Raw genomic sequence first — 16,354 nt, forward strand, 5'->3', positions numbered from 1 at the left:
CTACATATTAAAATATTTAAGTCATGTGAGACAAATTCCCTCTTTTCACATATTCTGCCTCCCCCTTGAGATCCTATCATCTGTGCTGATTCCCACCCAAAACAGTCACAAATGGATCCCCGAATGGAGGTGGTGCTCTGTCATGTTATCGGGTCAGTATATAACTGCAATAGGTCCATATCTTTTGCACTACAGAATGATTTTATTCATATTTCAGAAGTTATTTTCCCATTTTTAAACATACTCTCTGGAGGCTTTCACATGCATCAGTCACTTTCAAAAGCAGTAGTTCACAAAATCTCTAAAGGTATGCTTTTTAACATAGACCTTATAAGTAGTAAAACCTATGGAAAGTTAGTAGCTATTATAGTGTTTGGAAATCAGTGCGTGGGAATGCAATACTTTCTCCTTCTTATTTGAGCATATGAAGATATCTCTGATTATTTTTTCATCATTAAAGTGAAAACTGGAGGACAGACACTCTACATAACAAACATAAACCAATTAAACTCTTAGTTCAAGCTCATTGGCAAGAATACTCAGGCTAGCTAAAGAATCCTATAGAGTCTAGTTAGAAGGCAACAACCTTCACAACCTCTTTTATTTTGAAAATAAAAGCAAAAATCAAATGAACTATATACTGATGAACTCTAACAGCTCTGTATAGCTTTTAATTAGAAGAATTTCAACAGTATTAAAAAGAATTGTGCAAAGGTTACAAGAAGTAAAAGCAATTCAGTTTCTGGGGTTTTTCTCTTTCCCAGAGAACCTAGCTGCAAATACTGTTCCATGTGCAAATATCCTGGCACTATTTGGGTACACAAACACAGTGCTCTCTTGTAGAATTCTTCTGTATTTCACTTTTCAAGATAGAAGGCAGATTCACTGTAACTGAACAGACTTCATTTACTGAAATTTCCTTCTGTACCAATACATGCATTCCATAAAGACTTCGGGGAAGAGAATGTCTGACAAAGCTGAATTAATTTGTAATTAATTTTGTGTGTTTTACATTAATTGAGACAAATTTTTCATGTGATTATGCTCTTCCTGGCATACTTTTTGAAGTAACAGTCAAATGAAGCCTACTTGCAAATGAATTCCACTGGAGATTTTCCTTTACAGAAAGCAAGTTTTATATCTGCATTGTAAATAAATGCAGTCTATCACTGGCAGGAAGTACTTTCAATTTAATACTTCATCCTGACTGGAGTAAGCGGATTACAAAGAAGTAATAGAAATAAAACAAGTATGCATGTGTGCATATAACTATAAATACATACATGAAATACAACTCAAAGTCTGTTGTGTTTTGTTTTGTTTTTTAAATAACTATGCATTTTAATGTCATGCCAAGAAGATTCACAAAGCTCTACTCTTACACATAAAAACTGGGCCAACCACCTCTGGCCTATAACACAGGATTCTTCCCCCAAAAGAGTAAAGATATCATGTGAATACATCTATCTACAAAGAACATTTTGCTTTACTCCTGAGGAATAGAAGTTGACTGCACTTGACCACAGAAGCCAGAGACATAAGGGGCTGGGCTGTGGTTTTGTGGCCACAGCCACATTTTCAGCTTTTGCGTGTTGGTGTGCGCGCACCAACCTGTGAGCAGAGCACCATGAGCTGAGCAGGGCTGCTGGGCGCCTGTCTCCCCTCAGCGTGCTGCCTCAGGTAAAACTGCTCTCTGGAAGGAGCAGGAGTATGAAGAGGTACAGCTACTGTAACTTTGCCATCATATACACCAACAGTACTCACACAGAGTATCAGAAGAGCAAATGTGGACCCTACCCTTCTTTCTTACTGCCTCCACCTAACAAATCTTCTTACTCTGTTCTCCCTGCTTACCTATTTTCATTCTTCCAGCGCTTCCCACTCTGCTTTTTATTACCGCACTCGTTGTTCACTTCTTTGAACACCCCCTTCACCTTTTCATCATGTTTCACCTCCCAGTTAATGGCACTGTGTTTTCAATCATAAGCGATTCCATGACCTCAAAGAGTTGCTTAACACAAAGCACATTTCTAAGTTTATAAATACCTAAAATAAATGCAATCACAGAGCATACTTCTGCATATAAATACGCTGAAGGTTTTTTGGTACTTTTTACATAAAAGCTCTTCGGTTATGGAGACACCATCTTCTTGCACAGAGCAGCCAAAGATCTCATTCCTCACGTTTGCAATTGCTGGACATCTTGTCTACTGACCTTATAAAGGACAGCACTGGGACCATGCATAGAAAACGGCCCCAGCTATGTTATTTCCCAATTTCTAAGGTGCTCCACTTTTTACAAAGATGAGCAATTTGTTTCCCTTCTGTATAGAGGAAGGCTTGTTGTGACAAATTGACATACAATTTTAATCCTAACAGTCTAATGGAATCTCTTTGTACGGTAACCATTTGTTCCAGATTTTTGTCTCTATACATTCTAAAAGATCACTGTCATTGATAGTAACTTTCCGCTGAAACGGTGCTTAAGTTTCAGTGTTCAGTTTCCCTCTCTGACATGGGTTAGTCTAAACAAGCAAAAAGCACCCTCTGTTGGGCCAAGCACGTCATTACTTTATTTTACACGGTTGTCTTTCTGATCGTGTGGTTCATTAAGTCATGTTACGGCAGCTTGTTTTATGATGAGCTGCAAACTAATTTCCAAGCCATAAAAACGTTCGAATTGCTATTAGATTGGAATGAATCCAAAGCAGCACATAATACGGAGTGCTACTGTACAGCCATTAGGAGATTTACTATCTTTTTCAAACACTGCTTACACCTGTGTAATTTATAAATCTTTCCAGTGAGCACTGGAAATTCATTTCAGCACCAAAGCATAATAACAATTTACACCCAGTATAGCTGCAAGGTACCTTGTTTAAAATAGACAAAAGGTATATGAGTAGAACAGAGTGATGTGAAACAAGACTTCTCCAGGGTCTACGTTTAACGAATCGTTTTCAAGCTGATACTAAATAAAGTTGTGCTGTGGTAAAATGAGTGATAGTAGTAAGAAAGAAACCTTCCTACCTTGAATGTGTTCAGCTGCTGATTAATAGTGTCTGTCTCCATTCCAACAGGACCTTGTGATTCTTCATGTTCTTCAGCTCTCCCAAGCAGACTGGAAAATTCTTTTAACTTACTGTAAAACTCCTCAACGCGGTTAATTGTACTTTCCACTTGCTCCTCCCTGGCTTTTGCTCTGTCCAGTAGTTTGTTGCACTGCTTATTTAATGCTTCCAAGTCCTGTTTTATACCAACAAGATCAGGAGAAGCTTCAGCTTCTGTGGCTAGCATAATTTTACAGTTTTTATTAGCATTTTCATTATTCATTATAAGATCTTCCAGCTTTTTCAGGAAATGTTTTATATCCTCTCTCTGTGATTGCAGTACATCAAGATCTCTCCCAACTGGAGCCATACCGTCAAGTTCATCGTCAAACTCTGCAAACTGAGAGAACATCTCTCTGATGCTGTTTTGGAAATGACCAATCCCTTGAAGTTTTGTTTCCAAGAATGAGCACCTATCTTCAACCTGCTGGTTCACTGCAGTGTATTCTTTCTCCAAAGATTCAGCTTGAAGCAACAGGTCAGAAACACCTGCTGAATCAGAAGCTTCTACTACCAGTTCTTGGGCAAGCTTTTTTACTAAATCAACTTGAGGCCTTAAAGCCTGTAAAGCCTTCTGCTGGGCCTGCATCATTGTCAGGTGTTTGTTACTGAAAGACTGAGGTCCAAGTGAATCGTGAGCTTCCAGATGCTCTTTGGCACTTTGAAGCTGCTTTTCTGTTTCCTTGGATGATTCCTGAAACTCTTTTAGCCTTTGTGCCATATTTTCCAAGCACTCTCTCTTCTTACACAATTGTTCTGTGACCATACTCACTTTCTCATTCAGCCCCTTAGTTTCTTCTTCAACAATTTCTTTATCTGTTTGACTTGCATTGAGCAAACTTTCAGCACTATTATTTAGTAGTTCCACTATCCCATGGTGTTTATCCAAGTCCGTCTGCCAGGCCCTCACCTGAACAACAGAATTTTCTATTTCAACAGGGTTTATGCTGACTTTTAATTCAGACAGGTTGCTTTGGCATTTCTCTATCCATGGCTGCAAATTTTCGACATGCTGCTTGTATTTGAGTGCTTTCTCCAGACAATCTGTTAATTTACCTTGCCTTTCTTTTACCTTCTTATCCATTGCATCCCAATTACTCCCGAGCGTGGCAATTTGAGCCTGTAAAGCTGCTTTATCAGCTCCTTGAGTTTTCTGTAAGATACTTTCTCCTTCTGCAACAATTTTTTCATATGTACTACTCTCACTGGTCAGAGCCTTCACAAAATCATTCTGTTCTTCAATTAGGGATTGCAAGGTCTCAAGTTTGGCTGATATAGGACGAGCCTTGTTCAGCTCTTCTTTCTTTCTGTCTAGCCAGGCCTGAAAGTCCTTCGACATTTGCTGGAACTGATGAGAAGTGGCATACGCTGACTGAAGCTGCTGAACATGATTATCTACAGAGAAAACAGCAGAGAGGCTTATTATCAGAAATTTCTAGTATTCAATGATGAAATAATAACAAATATTTTATTATGAACGATCATTACTGGATGGAAGGCAGGTTCTTAATGTGTAGTATTTAATTTGAAGGCAAGTTTCTTGCAAGGGATAGTCTTGTATCTGTACTACAGCATAGCAGCAAACGCCTTTGGACATGAATCAGTTCAGGTAAGCTTAGCTAGTTTGTGTCTACACAAGTCCTGTTCAGGCAAATTTTGGGGGTAAAAAGCACATAGTCATGTTTTATGATATTCTGAAGCGTAAGCAGAGAGAATATCAAGCTATATCACCTAGCAGTGCCTAACTCATGGCCTGCTATTTGTTTTCAGGGAGATCCTTTGAAGTTCCTTGTGACCAGAGGAAATTAAAGAGCTAAAACTGCTGAGCTGCTTGGGAGAAAAAAAAAAAAAAGTATGTTATTGCTTGGCCTCTATTTCTTACTCAGTTCTGTTGTTCACAGAATAGAAAAAGCTGTACACAACTCAGTTTTGCCACAGGCAGTTTTATACATTTACCACTGCTTTTTGTCAAGCCATTCACTGGTTCTTGCCTAAAAATTACAATTTCAGCTTATTCTCTTCACCTACGCAGATAAGTAGTTCAGTGAGCAGCATCTATTTTAGTATCCTGACTCACTAAGGATGTACCTCTGAAGGCAAAGATGAGAAGAGCAGCACTTTTATTATTTTAAACTCTCTCCAACACTGCTCACTAGAGATCTGAAGTACTGTGTCAACAAACTGATAAATCAACAAAAATCAGTTGTGTACTATGACATACTGTTTTTGCCTTTTCAAAGCATGGAGACATTCTCCTAAGTTCTGATGTACTGTTGGACTGATGGGCAGCTAGTACTAGGCTCAGCTCACTCATCATCTTACTACTGATTTTTAAGACAAATGTTAAAATGACACTTTATTTTATGCCTTAAGTATTTTTCTTTTAAAATAAACACTAACCTGATTTTTGCTCAATATCCTTAAATGATTTGAGGATGCCATCTAACTGTCTTGTAAGTTCTGCTTTCAGATACTCTTCTTCAACGAGTGTTGACAGCTCTTCACAAAGAACTTGAGCTGCATTTATATTCTTCATTTCCTGTTCTATTTCCTTCTTCATTTCTTTAGCAACTTCCAGTTGCTGTTTCACGGCGTCAGGTTGTGTACTCACAGCCAGGCTGCTGCTCACTTTGCTATCCAAGGCACTTAGCTTAACAGACAGACTTCTGAGTAGGCTTTGATACTCCGTGCTTTTCACTATGGCTTGGTCAATTCGGTCACATCGGTTACTCAGTTGGCCAGTTAGGCTATCCCATTTTTGTGCCACGGCTGCCAGCTGCTCTTTTACAATTTCATGAGAGGGGGGATGTTCACCAGGTCTCTTCAGAATCCCTTCACCAGCCATAGTTAGCTGCTCATATTGTGGCTTTCTGGTGTCAAACTCTTTGAGCAGAATCTGGGAATAAAGACGATTGTAAAAAGAATTTACTTAATGAAGCAGCAAAATGCTTCTGACAGAAATTCTGTAGAATCTGTTGCAGCTAAGCTCCCTTACTGGATTAATTCTGAGTTTAAAAAGCCAGGGAAACAACTGCATCTTCTACACATAAGTTGAATGTTGTTTCCAAGTGTTTACATCAAAGAACTAAAAACTCAAAGTTAATTTGCACATCATCTAATGGAAACTGAATCAGCAGATACAAGTAAACAATGACTTTTGTTAATATTACTGTAATTGTGTAACTGTACCAAGTAAAATAATCACTGTTTGGATTCAAGCAGTCTCCTCCTTCCTAGACAGTTTTGATATTTGTCTTGAAAGAACTTCAAAGAAGGTGCACTGTGACATAACATTGCAATGGATCCTTACCCTACAGAGAATATTTGGATAATTCACAAAATGTCTGACTGTGTACTGTAAGACTCTTAAAGTTTATATCATCGGTTCCTAGGGTTTTTTCTTCTGTTTTTTTTTTTTTTTTTGTCTGTTTTTGTTTTTGACAAGTCAAAAGTGTGTGCAGAAGAAGGGACAAAATATCACAGACTTAGTTTAAAGAGTGTTCCAAACTCTTCTTTTTAAGTCAATGAGGTTTAGCTTCTGAGGACTGTTAAGTAATATATGATAATCTTATGCCAGCTTTCTAAATTTCTGAAACATTTACAAAACACTGTTAAGTCATTTTCACATAATATTAGAAAACATTTCATGTTTTAAACAGTTTTTTTAAAATCAGTATGGATATATCAACTTGAATATTATTTTTTAAAAATAAGAATGTTATTTCTCACCACATTCATAGTTAACTGGCAGCAATATATATGTCTGAAATTAAAATCTATAGTTCCTGCAAATAATTCAACATTTTCTGCTTTCTTCTGTGCTTTGCTATGTTTCTGTAAATAAACTACTCCACTTTATATTTTTCACGCTCATGGTTCAATACATACAATACTCAGTTCACTTGTTTCTTATTTTTATTAGCTACTGGTGCAGACAAATCTCAAACAGCAAGCTCTACAGCATAGACTGTATTTGAGGACTGGCTACAAAATATTACATACACACTCAAGTTGAGAAAAATTGCAAGAAATGCTTTCATTAGGCTATAGAGAAAAATCACAGGATGGTTAGACAAGCAAATATATCTGAGGATCAGTAACTCCTCGAAGGTAAGTCCTGCCCATTTTTTTCTGTAGCTGTTCTGATCTTTCTTCAATCTCCTGACCATTTTTTCTTCTAATTACTGGAGTCAAGTATGACTCAAGCTGATATTTACTGATAAACAAATGTAATAGCTCCTGTTGCCTGGGCTGTACTCTGAATGCAAAATACTACTTCGTTAATAGCAAAAATAAATAAATAAATAACCCTAACCACAGCCAAAATCTAAGAAAGTAACAAAAAACAAACAAAAAAAAAAGTGAAAAAAAACAACAACACAAGAACCCTCACCACAAACAAGAAACCAACACAGAAGAAACTTAAATCATTAACACGTGTTGGCTGTCCTTACTCACCTGAACCTGTTGCTTTTGTGTGTTCAGCATATTGGGATCAATCGATAGTGGTCCCAGCACACTGACCATTAACTCCTTTTCTACAAGCCAGTGCTTCAACTGAGCTTCTGTGGTCTGGAACTGCGTCAGGTAATTTGAAGACTCTTCCAGTTTTTGTTGTCTCTCAGATGTAATTTGATTGAGCTCTTTCCACTTGGAGTCTAACAGTGATAAAGTTAACATATTGCATGCATTCTTTAGCAGATGGGCTGTCAGACAGCAGACTACATACAAAATATAAACAGAGCTCTCTAATAAGGCTTCTTGCTGATTAACTCCAGATGCCTTATTGCAGTGACGCGGCAAATTCATCTTCTAGCAGTCAGAACCATATACACTTGGATAAAGGTCTGCAGTTTAGCACTGCCACATGCAGCATTTTTAGAACAATGAATATGCAGTAAAATTAGATGGCAGTATTAGCAGATGGAATACCACCAAATTTAGCCTTTGATTCCAAATGACGTAAAAACCAAAGGGCTGTATTCTCACTTACAACTTAGATGCCTGATTGTCCTTCATTTTTAGTCATATAAAGAAAAGGAGACCTTTCCAAGGTTGAGCATAAGCCTTCATTTAGGCTCCTGCTTTGAACCACCTTCTGAAGGAGCACATCTCTTTCAAATAACAGTACTGGGAGCCTTTGGAGAATAACGGCTTAATTTAGACTTCCAAACCAGATACCTATGACAGGCAATGAGAATACTTCTTTATGTAGATATTTCAAGAGCACAGTGTGAACTTAAGTTTACCTAGGCCAAACGAGCTCTTCCCCTTGTAGCAAGTGGCTTCTAGAGCAGCTGTGGAGCCTCATGCCCTGGAACTTCTCACTTCACTTTATGATACTGCGAGTGAGTGCTGACTCAGCTTTGATGTTTTGCTAACAGTCTTTGAACTACATGTGTTTTTTTCTTTTCAATTTCTTGTGCCATTTCACAGTCTGTGATCCCTGTTTATACTGTATTAATTCCCTCTCAAAAGCTCATGATAATTACACACTGCATTATCTCAAAATCTATTGTATGCATGTGGCCATTTCCTTTTTTTTCCTTTTTTTTTTAATGACAAAATTTATGAAGTCAGGTTTAGAAAATGGCAAAAAGACCACAAAACCACAAAAACAAAAGGCACTAGATGTGTGGGAACAAAAGCGTGCAGAACATTATCAACAACTCAAAGTGTTCTTTATATGAAAATTGCAGTAACTTAATTTGTTAGTAACACACTTTGCAACTGAGTGGTACCTTAACTTGCAACTCTTAGCCATACATTGTCTGAAAAAGATAAATCCCTCTAAAACATGGGTCAAGGTATACCTTGCTCAATTTCACCTACATAAATTCAAAGATGACCAGTTTTAGTGGAGTTCTTCCAAATCTATCCTCTTGTAATGGGAGTTATTTCCACAGAAGGGACAGGAAGGAGTAAGATAATAAAAATACTAATATTAATACTAACAAATTAATACAACATAAAAAAGGCTATAATAAATAATAAAATGACTTCCAAATCAGTCTGTGTGATATTATAAAATTTACTCAAGTACCTATTTTATCCAACACTTGTCTCCACTTGGGTGCTTCAGGAGAGTTGGGGTTCTTCTCCAACAGTTCTGTCACTTTGTCCTTTAGTTCCTGCACTTTATTCTCACTTTGCTTTAATTCAGTTTCAAATAGCTGCAAAATCAAGTAGTAAAAAAAGAGATTAAAGATGAGCTGTAAGTTATTTTTGAAGTCCATGATACTGGAATACCAAGCATGAAAATAAACTATAAACATCTCACACTTAACGTACTGCTTTTCTGCTATGAGTGTCAAAATCCTTTCTAATAGCACATATTGTCTGGTCACATTCTTTGGAATAAATGATCTATATAAATTATATTAATACTAACTATTTCTGCTTAATTTGAATGAGTGACAGAAGAATTCAAACTGATAAGATCCACTAGGTCTCATCATACATAGTTAAAATCTGTTCTTGTACACAATGCCAACTGACTAATGCAGAATAAAGTTCAAAGCAGAAATACCCCAATGAAGCACCAATACAGAGCAGCTCATTGAGAGTTCTGTTGTCATAGATTGACTGCTAGAGCAGTCATTAAGAGAACACCATAGTTTAAGGGCAAACCTAGCAGTGGACTGAGATGTCCCAGCAGTTCCTTGAGAATAGTTCATATGACTCTTATAGAAAGGTCACTTATATGAACATGCTTAACTGACTGACTTTGCACTGTGGAGTTGCATTCTAGTTGTCCCCAAAAAATGCCATTCAAATAAACACTGAACAAATCTGTGCTTGAGTTTGAACTCTAAGTACAAGTCCAGTTGAATCAAGAGGATGACTCTTGCTGGATCACTCAAGTTTTCCAACTGACTATGAATGCTCCTCTATTACCACAGTGGAAGTAAGATGGTCTTGTTAGCTTTGAACAATCCTAATTACAAATGAAGGAACAAGGGTTTTTCTACATATAGTATGACTTCTAAAGCTGTTGCCAAGTCTGACAATCACTGAACTTAAGGAAAATCAGTAGCTATTCAGGTTCATTTTTTGAGAGTGAACAACCAAGTATAAAAAAATATACCTTAGCTTTGTCAAATTCTGTCCTTATTTATCTACATTACAGACAAGGAAAGAATTTTCCCTTCAATAGCTACATATTACATTTCACTTTAAAGATGAACATTTACATCTAGAATACTGTCTTTCACTGCTACAAGCATACATTTCTAATGCTTAAACTGGACAATCTTACTGCTGATTTAGTACTTTTCTCATATTAATTAAAAGGGCAGGAAGAGCTGTGTGACTTAATATGTAATGGCACGGGTGCTGAAGAAAAATGCTGCCTTGGAACAGACCTAAGCCTCTGCAGCTGCAGTGTTCAGGTTCTACGGCGTGTCAGGGAACCAGCAGCTGCAGAAACAGCTTTTGGACAGACAGACATACAAATCTTATACACAATCTAGCAAACATATCGAAGTCACTATGGACATAGAAAAAGGACATTGCATAATCAATGTACTATTACCTATTTAAACTGGACATCAGGGTTGTTATTTTTTTTTTACATACCAAACTCCTTCTCTTCGACCCAGCATTTCTTTCACTCCACTGAAAAATCTGCCAGATTTTCTCAAAGCCTGAAGGGCATGTTTTCTGTGATCATTTAAATACTCTCTGCAACATTAAGTTTTGCTGAGATATGAATTGTTCAAATATAAGTTCCCCACTAATTGCAGTAAAGAGTGTTTTTTTAAAGACATATAAGTACCTTATGTTGCTCAACTTGGACTTTAACAGCTTCACTGTCAGTTGGAGCAGCTTCCCAATCTGATGCTGTTTTGTCCATTTTTTGTAACCACTGCATCACTGAAGTTGATTCTTCTTGAATGTTTTGCATTTTTGAAAGCATACTTTCTAGTTCTGAAATCTTTTTCTTCAGTGAAACTCCCAAATCTTCATAACTATGATTTACATCAGACATGGCTTGTTGAACACTTGTCAGTTCTGTAAAAGGAGAGATGAATAAAGACTACGTTAAAGATTGATCACACATACTTCAAACAATACTTAAGACTTCAAGAACTTCTAAACAGTAGTCTGATTTATATCAACTAATAATAGTCCCTCAAGGCAAAAGCTTCTGAACATGTTAGGAGTTAGTTCTAGTCCACTCTAAATGTTCTAACATATGAAGGATCTAATATACATTTCAGTTTGCAAGAGCGTTTATTTTCAAAGGAACCATTACTTTAATGCATAGGGATAGGCAAGTATCTTACAGTCTTCCTACCTGTTGTTATTTTGGTATTTCAAGCAACTACTTTCAATTTCACAACAGGAAGTTAAACATACTGGACTACAGTTCAGTTACCAGTATGACAGCCTAACATCACTACAATCGTATCCAGTTTGTAGTCACGCTCTGATATAAATGTGTCTTATCACTGAGACAGCTCAGAAGGCAGTCTGTACTAAGCAGACTGTGGTTTAGAAGAACCAACACTACAGACATTGGACATGGTACTTAAGTTCCATTGCTTCTGAACAGGAGCAGGCTGCATACAACGATGTATACAAATGTATGTAAAACGGGTGTCTTTGTATATGTATACATGTGGGTGATTTCATGTCATGTATGTTAATTGGTGTTAAAGAATTTCAACACTGCAGAGTAATAATTTTCTCAAAAGGTATATGTTATATTAAAATAGTTATCACTCTACATTCTTATACAAGTTCATATTGATTCAGAAAACAAAGATTTGATCTGTTTTCAAAAGAAATTTTGAAGGCTGGTCTTTATAAAATGAATTTTAGTATCATCTTACTAGTCAGTATAATTCCCTTCTGAAAAGGCAATATTAAATTTGTCTAGTAAAGCCTGTTGCAACATTTTCAAAATATTTGTGTTTAACAGCAGCTCACACACTTCTTTATCACATCCTGAAATATTTACCCAGTGATTACTCACCTTTGTTTTTCAGAAAGTCCTGAGTTCCCGGAGCTCCTCCTTCACCATTTAACACTGTGCCACCTACCAATCAAGAGGGAATAAGTCACATTCTAATCTATCTTTTCCCACCAGAACTCCAGTGTTACATTTTCTCTTCAAAACAACATGATACATAGCCCCTCTTGTAACAACTGAAGACATATCTGCATGCTAATATTTTACTGAGATAGCTTTATATATCTTAAAGCTGGTTTTTGTTTTAACCTGCTCAAGTCCACCATAAATGGTATCACATATGTACAGCATATGCATAGTGTACAGATGTGTACATGCACGCACATGTAAGTATACTTACGTATGATGTATGAGCAGTCTTACAGCTTACAATACTATGAATATGATGGTCTTTACCCTAGCTGTAAGGCTGACTTACACCCATATGGCTGATATCACTTTCTTCTCCCAAAAAGGAATCTTTTCCCCACTACTTACAGATTATTACCCAACCGTGTTCATGCTCTGAAGAGTAGCAGTGTCTCACACTGAAACTGTGAGGAAAGCACTGAATGTTAAGCAGCAGAGAAGACTAACATGGCCATTGCAGAAACCATAACCAAAGACACAGCTTATCTAACAATTTTATCCATACTTTGCAGTACTGTACCTCTGTGCAAAAAGCTCTTGATATCAACAGGACAATTGCCTTTCTATCACGTCATGAGCAAGGTTCAACATGTTCCATGCTGTCCCAGAGAAAGTGATGTGGAAACCTTACTGTTAATGTGAAGTTCTGTCACTGTCACTAATTAAACAGCATTTCAAAGTCTTCAGATCCAGGGCTGTGTAACCTTTGTGAAATGCTGTCAGATCACAGAACCAGGAGACAAAGTCACTGCATAGAGAGCAGCCAGGAGAACCACTTCCAACTCTCCTACACATACATATTCTCAGATGGGCAGTTAGCAGGGAAAGATCAATGGCTGCCTTGAAGAAAGCTGTGGATTCATTCCACAATACCACCTGGACAGTGAGGACATTAGTGGCAGCCAGAGGATGGCAAGAGAATATAAACAGATAAGAAAAGTCATAGCCCCCAGACAGAGCCTTGTAAATCATGCTCTGAGAGCTGGACTATGATATTTATAACTGCAATTAACTGATACACAGTACATCTATCATCTAGGAAAGCAAATACTCTCATCTGGAGGATTACACCTACTTCTATATGCTATTTAATTATTTTTCCAGCTGGATGTATAGAGGTAGAGAGAGGAGCAGAGGAAAAAGCATAAATACCCTACGTAAGGTTCCAAAATGTTCTTTGAAGATTTTTATTTCAAATTCAAGCAAAGATGAAACCAGAAGTAGCTACTACAAAGAAATGTGAAAAAGAAAGTGCTCTATTCTTGCCAAATAGGTATCCACTGGCAGTCTCCGTCCTCCCAGTGTTCTCTGCAGATGACCAATGAAGGCCAACACACTTGAACTGACAAGGTCTGGAAATAAAGAACTGACTGAAAACATGGTTATGGCCAATAAAATTGCTAGATTCTGTAAAACAGATTAATGTACAATACAGAAATACATGGAAATAGATTTGCTATCTTTAAAATCTGTTTATAGGTAAATAGGAGTTGGTAAAAAAATCCAGACCGGTAGCACATTTTGGTCCAGAAAACTCACTCTGGAATACAGTTGATTCCCTCTCACGCTGTTGTTTCAACTAACTTATAAACTAACATTAAATATGCTGTCTTATTGGGATAGCAGTTAGTCTAGGCACAACTTTTAGATGAGTAATATCCTCATCGCCCTTTTAACAAAAACTCCACGATTCTGCAAATAATTATGTGCTTGCCTGATGTCAAACAGACTAGCCATGAAAAACGTATCCCTGTGAGCGAAGATGTACAGGTATGTTAGTGTTTCCAAAAGTAGGGTTTATATTTCTCCTACTCATAGATTTGGCAGATATGTGAACGCCAATCAGATTTAGTCAGTTTCTCATAGTCAAAAGTTTCCTAGTGTCAAGACTTGTCGACTTGTCAATCACTTACATGAAAGTACTTTTACTCTATTTTGGCAATATAAAGCAATCAGGATGTGTACTGAATTATTACAGCAGTTAGACATAGCTGAAATGAGAATCACAGCAAACAATGGTCAGAACAGACATGGACAACTGATTTCTTCTAATCCATAATATTCAGAAACTTAGCCAAACTGTGCTGTACCACCTTTTTTTGTTTGTTTGTTTGTTTTTCTTAAGGGCTTAAAAAAATCCCTAAATATTAGGGATTACCTGATTATATGAATGCATACCTGATTTTGCAACTGCTCTCAGTTTTGCAGGAGAAGTCACAGCACTAATCAGATTACATAACAGTGTTCCTCTGCTGTTCATTTTCTGCAGCTCGGTTGCTTTTAATGTCCATTCATCTTTTAAATTCTGTTTAAGAAAGATAGATAGTTATTCATTTCAAAACTGAACTCTGACGAAGTATTTAGTGCTGAGAAAAGAAATGTTACTTGGAAATCTCCTGTAATACTGTATTGGGTTTATCTGGGAAGACTTTGGTAACATGAGGGCTTTAGTGGTAACCACTGGGAGAAAAGGCCAGGAGTTACCCCATATTGGACACACCCAGTTACAGCCAGCTCCAAAATGTGCCATACTGAGGCCCATCAGCCTCTGTTATATATAGTAAGGGGAAAAAAAACAACATTGTGCAGCAGCTATAAGAGGCCAGAGTGAGAAAAAGTTGAGTAACAGTCCTGCTAGCACAAAACCCATGGTGTACCATGTTGTTCACACTGCAGCTCTTGGAGAACCCCATACCACAAGAGGTGCATGGGCCCTGAAAGACCATGGACAGCCCACACAGGAGCTGGCTGCTGTCAGAAGGTACTGAAACTCTTGGGAATTGGACTCCACTGTAGAGCACGAGAAGGGCTGGAGGAAGAAGGAGTGACAAAGAGTTACGAACAACACCCTTTCTCCATTCCTGCTGTGCTACTTGGGGCAGGGAAGAGAGAAAAAGTAATAAGTAAAAGAGTGAAGCTGAGCTTAGGAAGAAAGGGGTTGTATGTAGGGATACTGTTTTAATTTTGTTCTTCTGTCTCACCATCCTACACTGTTTTTAATTGGCAATCAATTAATCTTTCGCAAGTCAAGTTTTTTTTGCCCATGATGGCAAATGGTGAGTGAATTCTCATTCTTATCTTGGCCTGTGGTCCATCATATTTTCTCCCCCTGTCCTGCTGAGGAGAGGGAATGAGAGAGCAGCTGGGTAAAGTTAGACCACCACAAGTATACCCAAACATGCAAAGGAAATGGTAATGTAAATGCAGACTGCAAGTCTAATTACTGGGACTGTTTACACATTATGTCTGCTCTTTTATGTTACTAACAGATGCCCCCTTTCCCTTCACTGTATTTTTCTTGTCCTATCACAGTAGCTTACCAACATATCTTCCAAAGGCTTCTTTAACTCTTCTGTATTCAGAGAGGGTTGTGCAGCAGGTATTCGTTCTGTCGTCTCTTTTATCCATTTCTTTAAAGATTCTACAAGGAGCTCAAAAGTATCAATTTCTTTCTGACAAGATGATACATCTTCTTCTCTAGACAGTCAAAGACAACAAAAGAAATTGAGCACTGAATGTCAGTGTTCCTGCTGATATCTAATTCAACAGATATCATCAATCTGGTACTGCTATTCCCATATTCATAATCCTATTTCAAATACCATCAGATCAACCGTGACTCAAGGAACTGGCTCACAAGAGCAAGTAGCAAAATAAATGCAAAGGTGAATGTTCAAGTGATAAAAGCAAAACAAGCATTGAGAAAAAAAATACTGGTGGCAGTTATGAGTGAGTAAAAACTTTCATTTAGGAAGGAAACTGATGACACAGTTTGTGTTGCTAACAAACAGCATTTTGATTCCTTGGTCAAGTAACTAAACATCTGAGAATTGCCCTCACTGGATCTCCAAGTACTATCATAACTCTGGACCAACGTAACAACTTCTGCATACACACTTTCCACTCTGGTGTCTAAAGATGATGACTAGAGCTAGTTGTCACTGTGATCAACTATGCATGATTAGGAAAGGAATTTTCATGTCATACTTGAATGAACTTTTAATACTTCAATTTGCATCCTATGTGATCTGAAAGAAAAATCTACCCAGCTTAGACACAAATCTGGTTTGGAGATTACAGTTTTGACAGAACCTGAAATTTTGTAGGCTAACAAAAAGAATAATTTTACAAATATGAT

General features: G+C 37.4%; 1 protein-coding gene across 10 annotated transcripts in view; it reads right to left on the minus strand.

Annotated features, from left to right (window-relative positions):
- The window catches only part of DST (dystonin), a 295,256-nt gene that overhangs the window by 75,801 nt on the left and 203,101 nt on the right, over nucleotides 1–16,354 (minus strand). For all 10 annotated transcript variants that reach the window (XM_065730839.1, XM_065730844.1, XM_065730843.1 and 7 more), the window contains 8 exons: nucleotides 15,537–15,693; nucleotides 14,395–14,521; nucleotides 12,091–12,153; nucleotides 10,888–11,123; nucleotides 9,154–9,283; nucleotides 7,569–7,768; nucleotides 5,511–6,006; nucleotides 3,031–4,505 (listed from right to left, as the gene is read on the minus strand). In XM_065730839.1, coding sequence (XP_065586911.1) covers nucleotides 3,031–4,505; nucleotides 5,511–6,006; nucleotides 7,569–7,768; nucleotides 9,154–9,283; nucleotides 10,888–11,123; nucleotides 12,091–12,153; nucleotides 14,395–14,521; nucleotides 15,537–15,693 — 2,884 coding nt within the window. The remainder of the gene's footprint in view (nucleotides 1–3,030; nucleotides 4,506–5,510; nucleotides 6,007–7,568; nucleotides 7,769–9,153; nucleotides 9,284–10,887; nucleotides 11,124–12,090; nucleotides 12,154–14,394; nucleotides 14,522–15,536; nucleotides 15,694–16,354) is intronic.

The sequence above is a fragment of the Cyrtonyx montezumae genome, unplaced genomic scaffold, assembly GCF_038088225.1.
Source record: "Cyrtonyx montezumae isolate F1298 unplaced genomic scaffold, pur_monq_1.0 scaffold_13, whole genome shotgun sequence".
NCBI classification, from domain to species: Eukaryota; Metazoa; Chordata; class Aves; order Galliformes; family Odontophoridae; genus Cyrtonyx; species Cyrtonyx montezumae.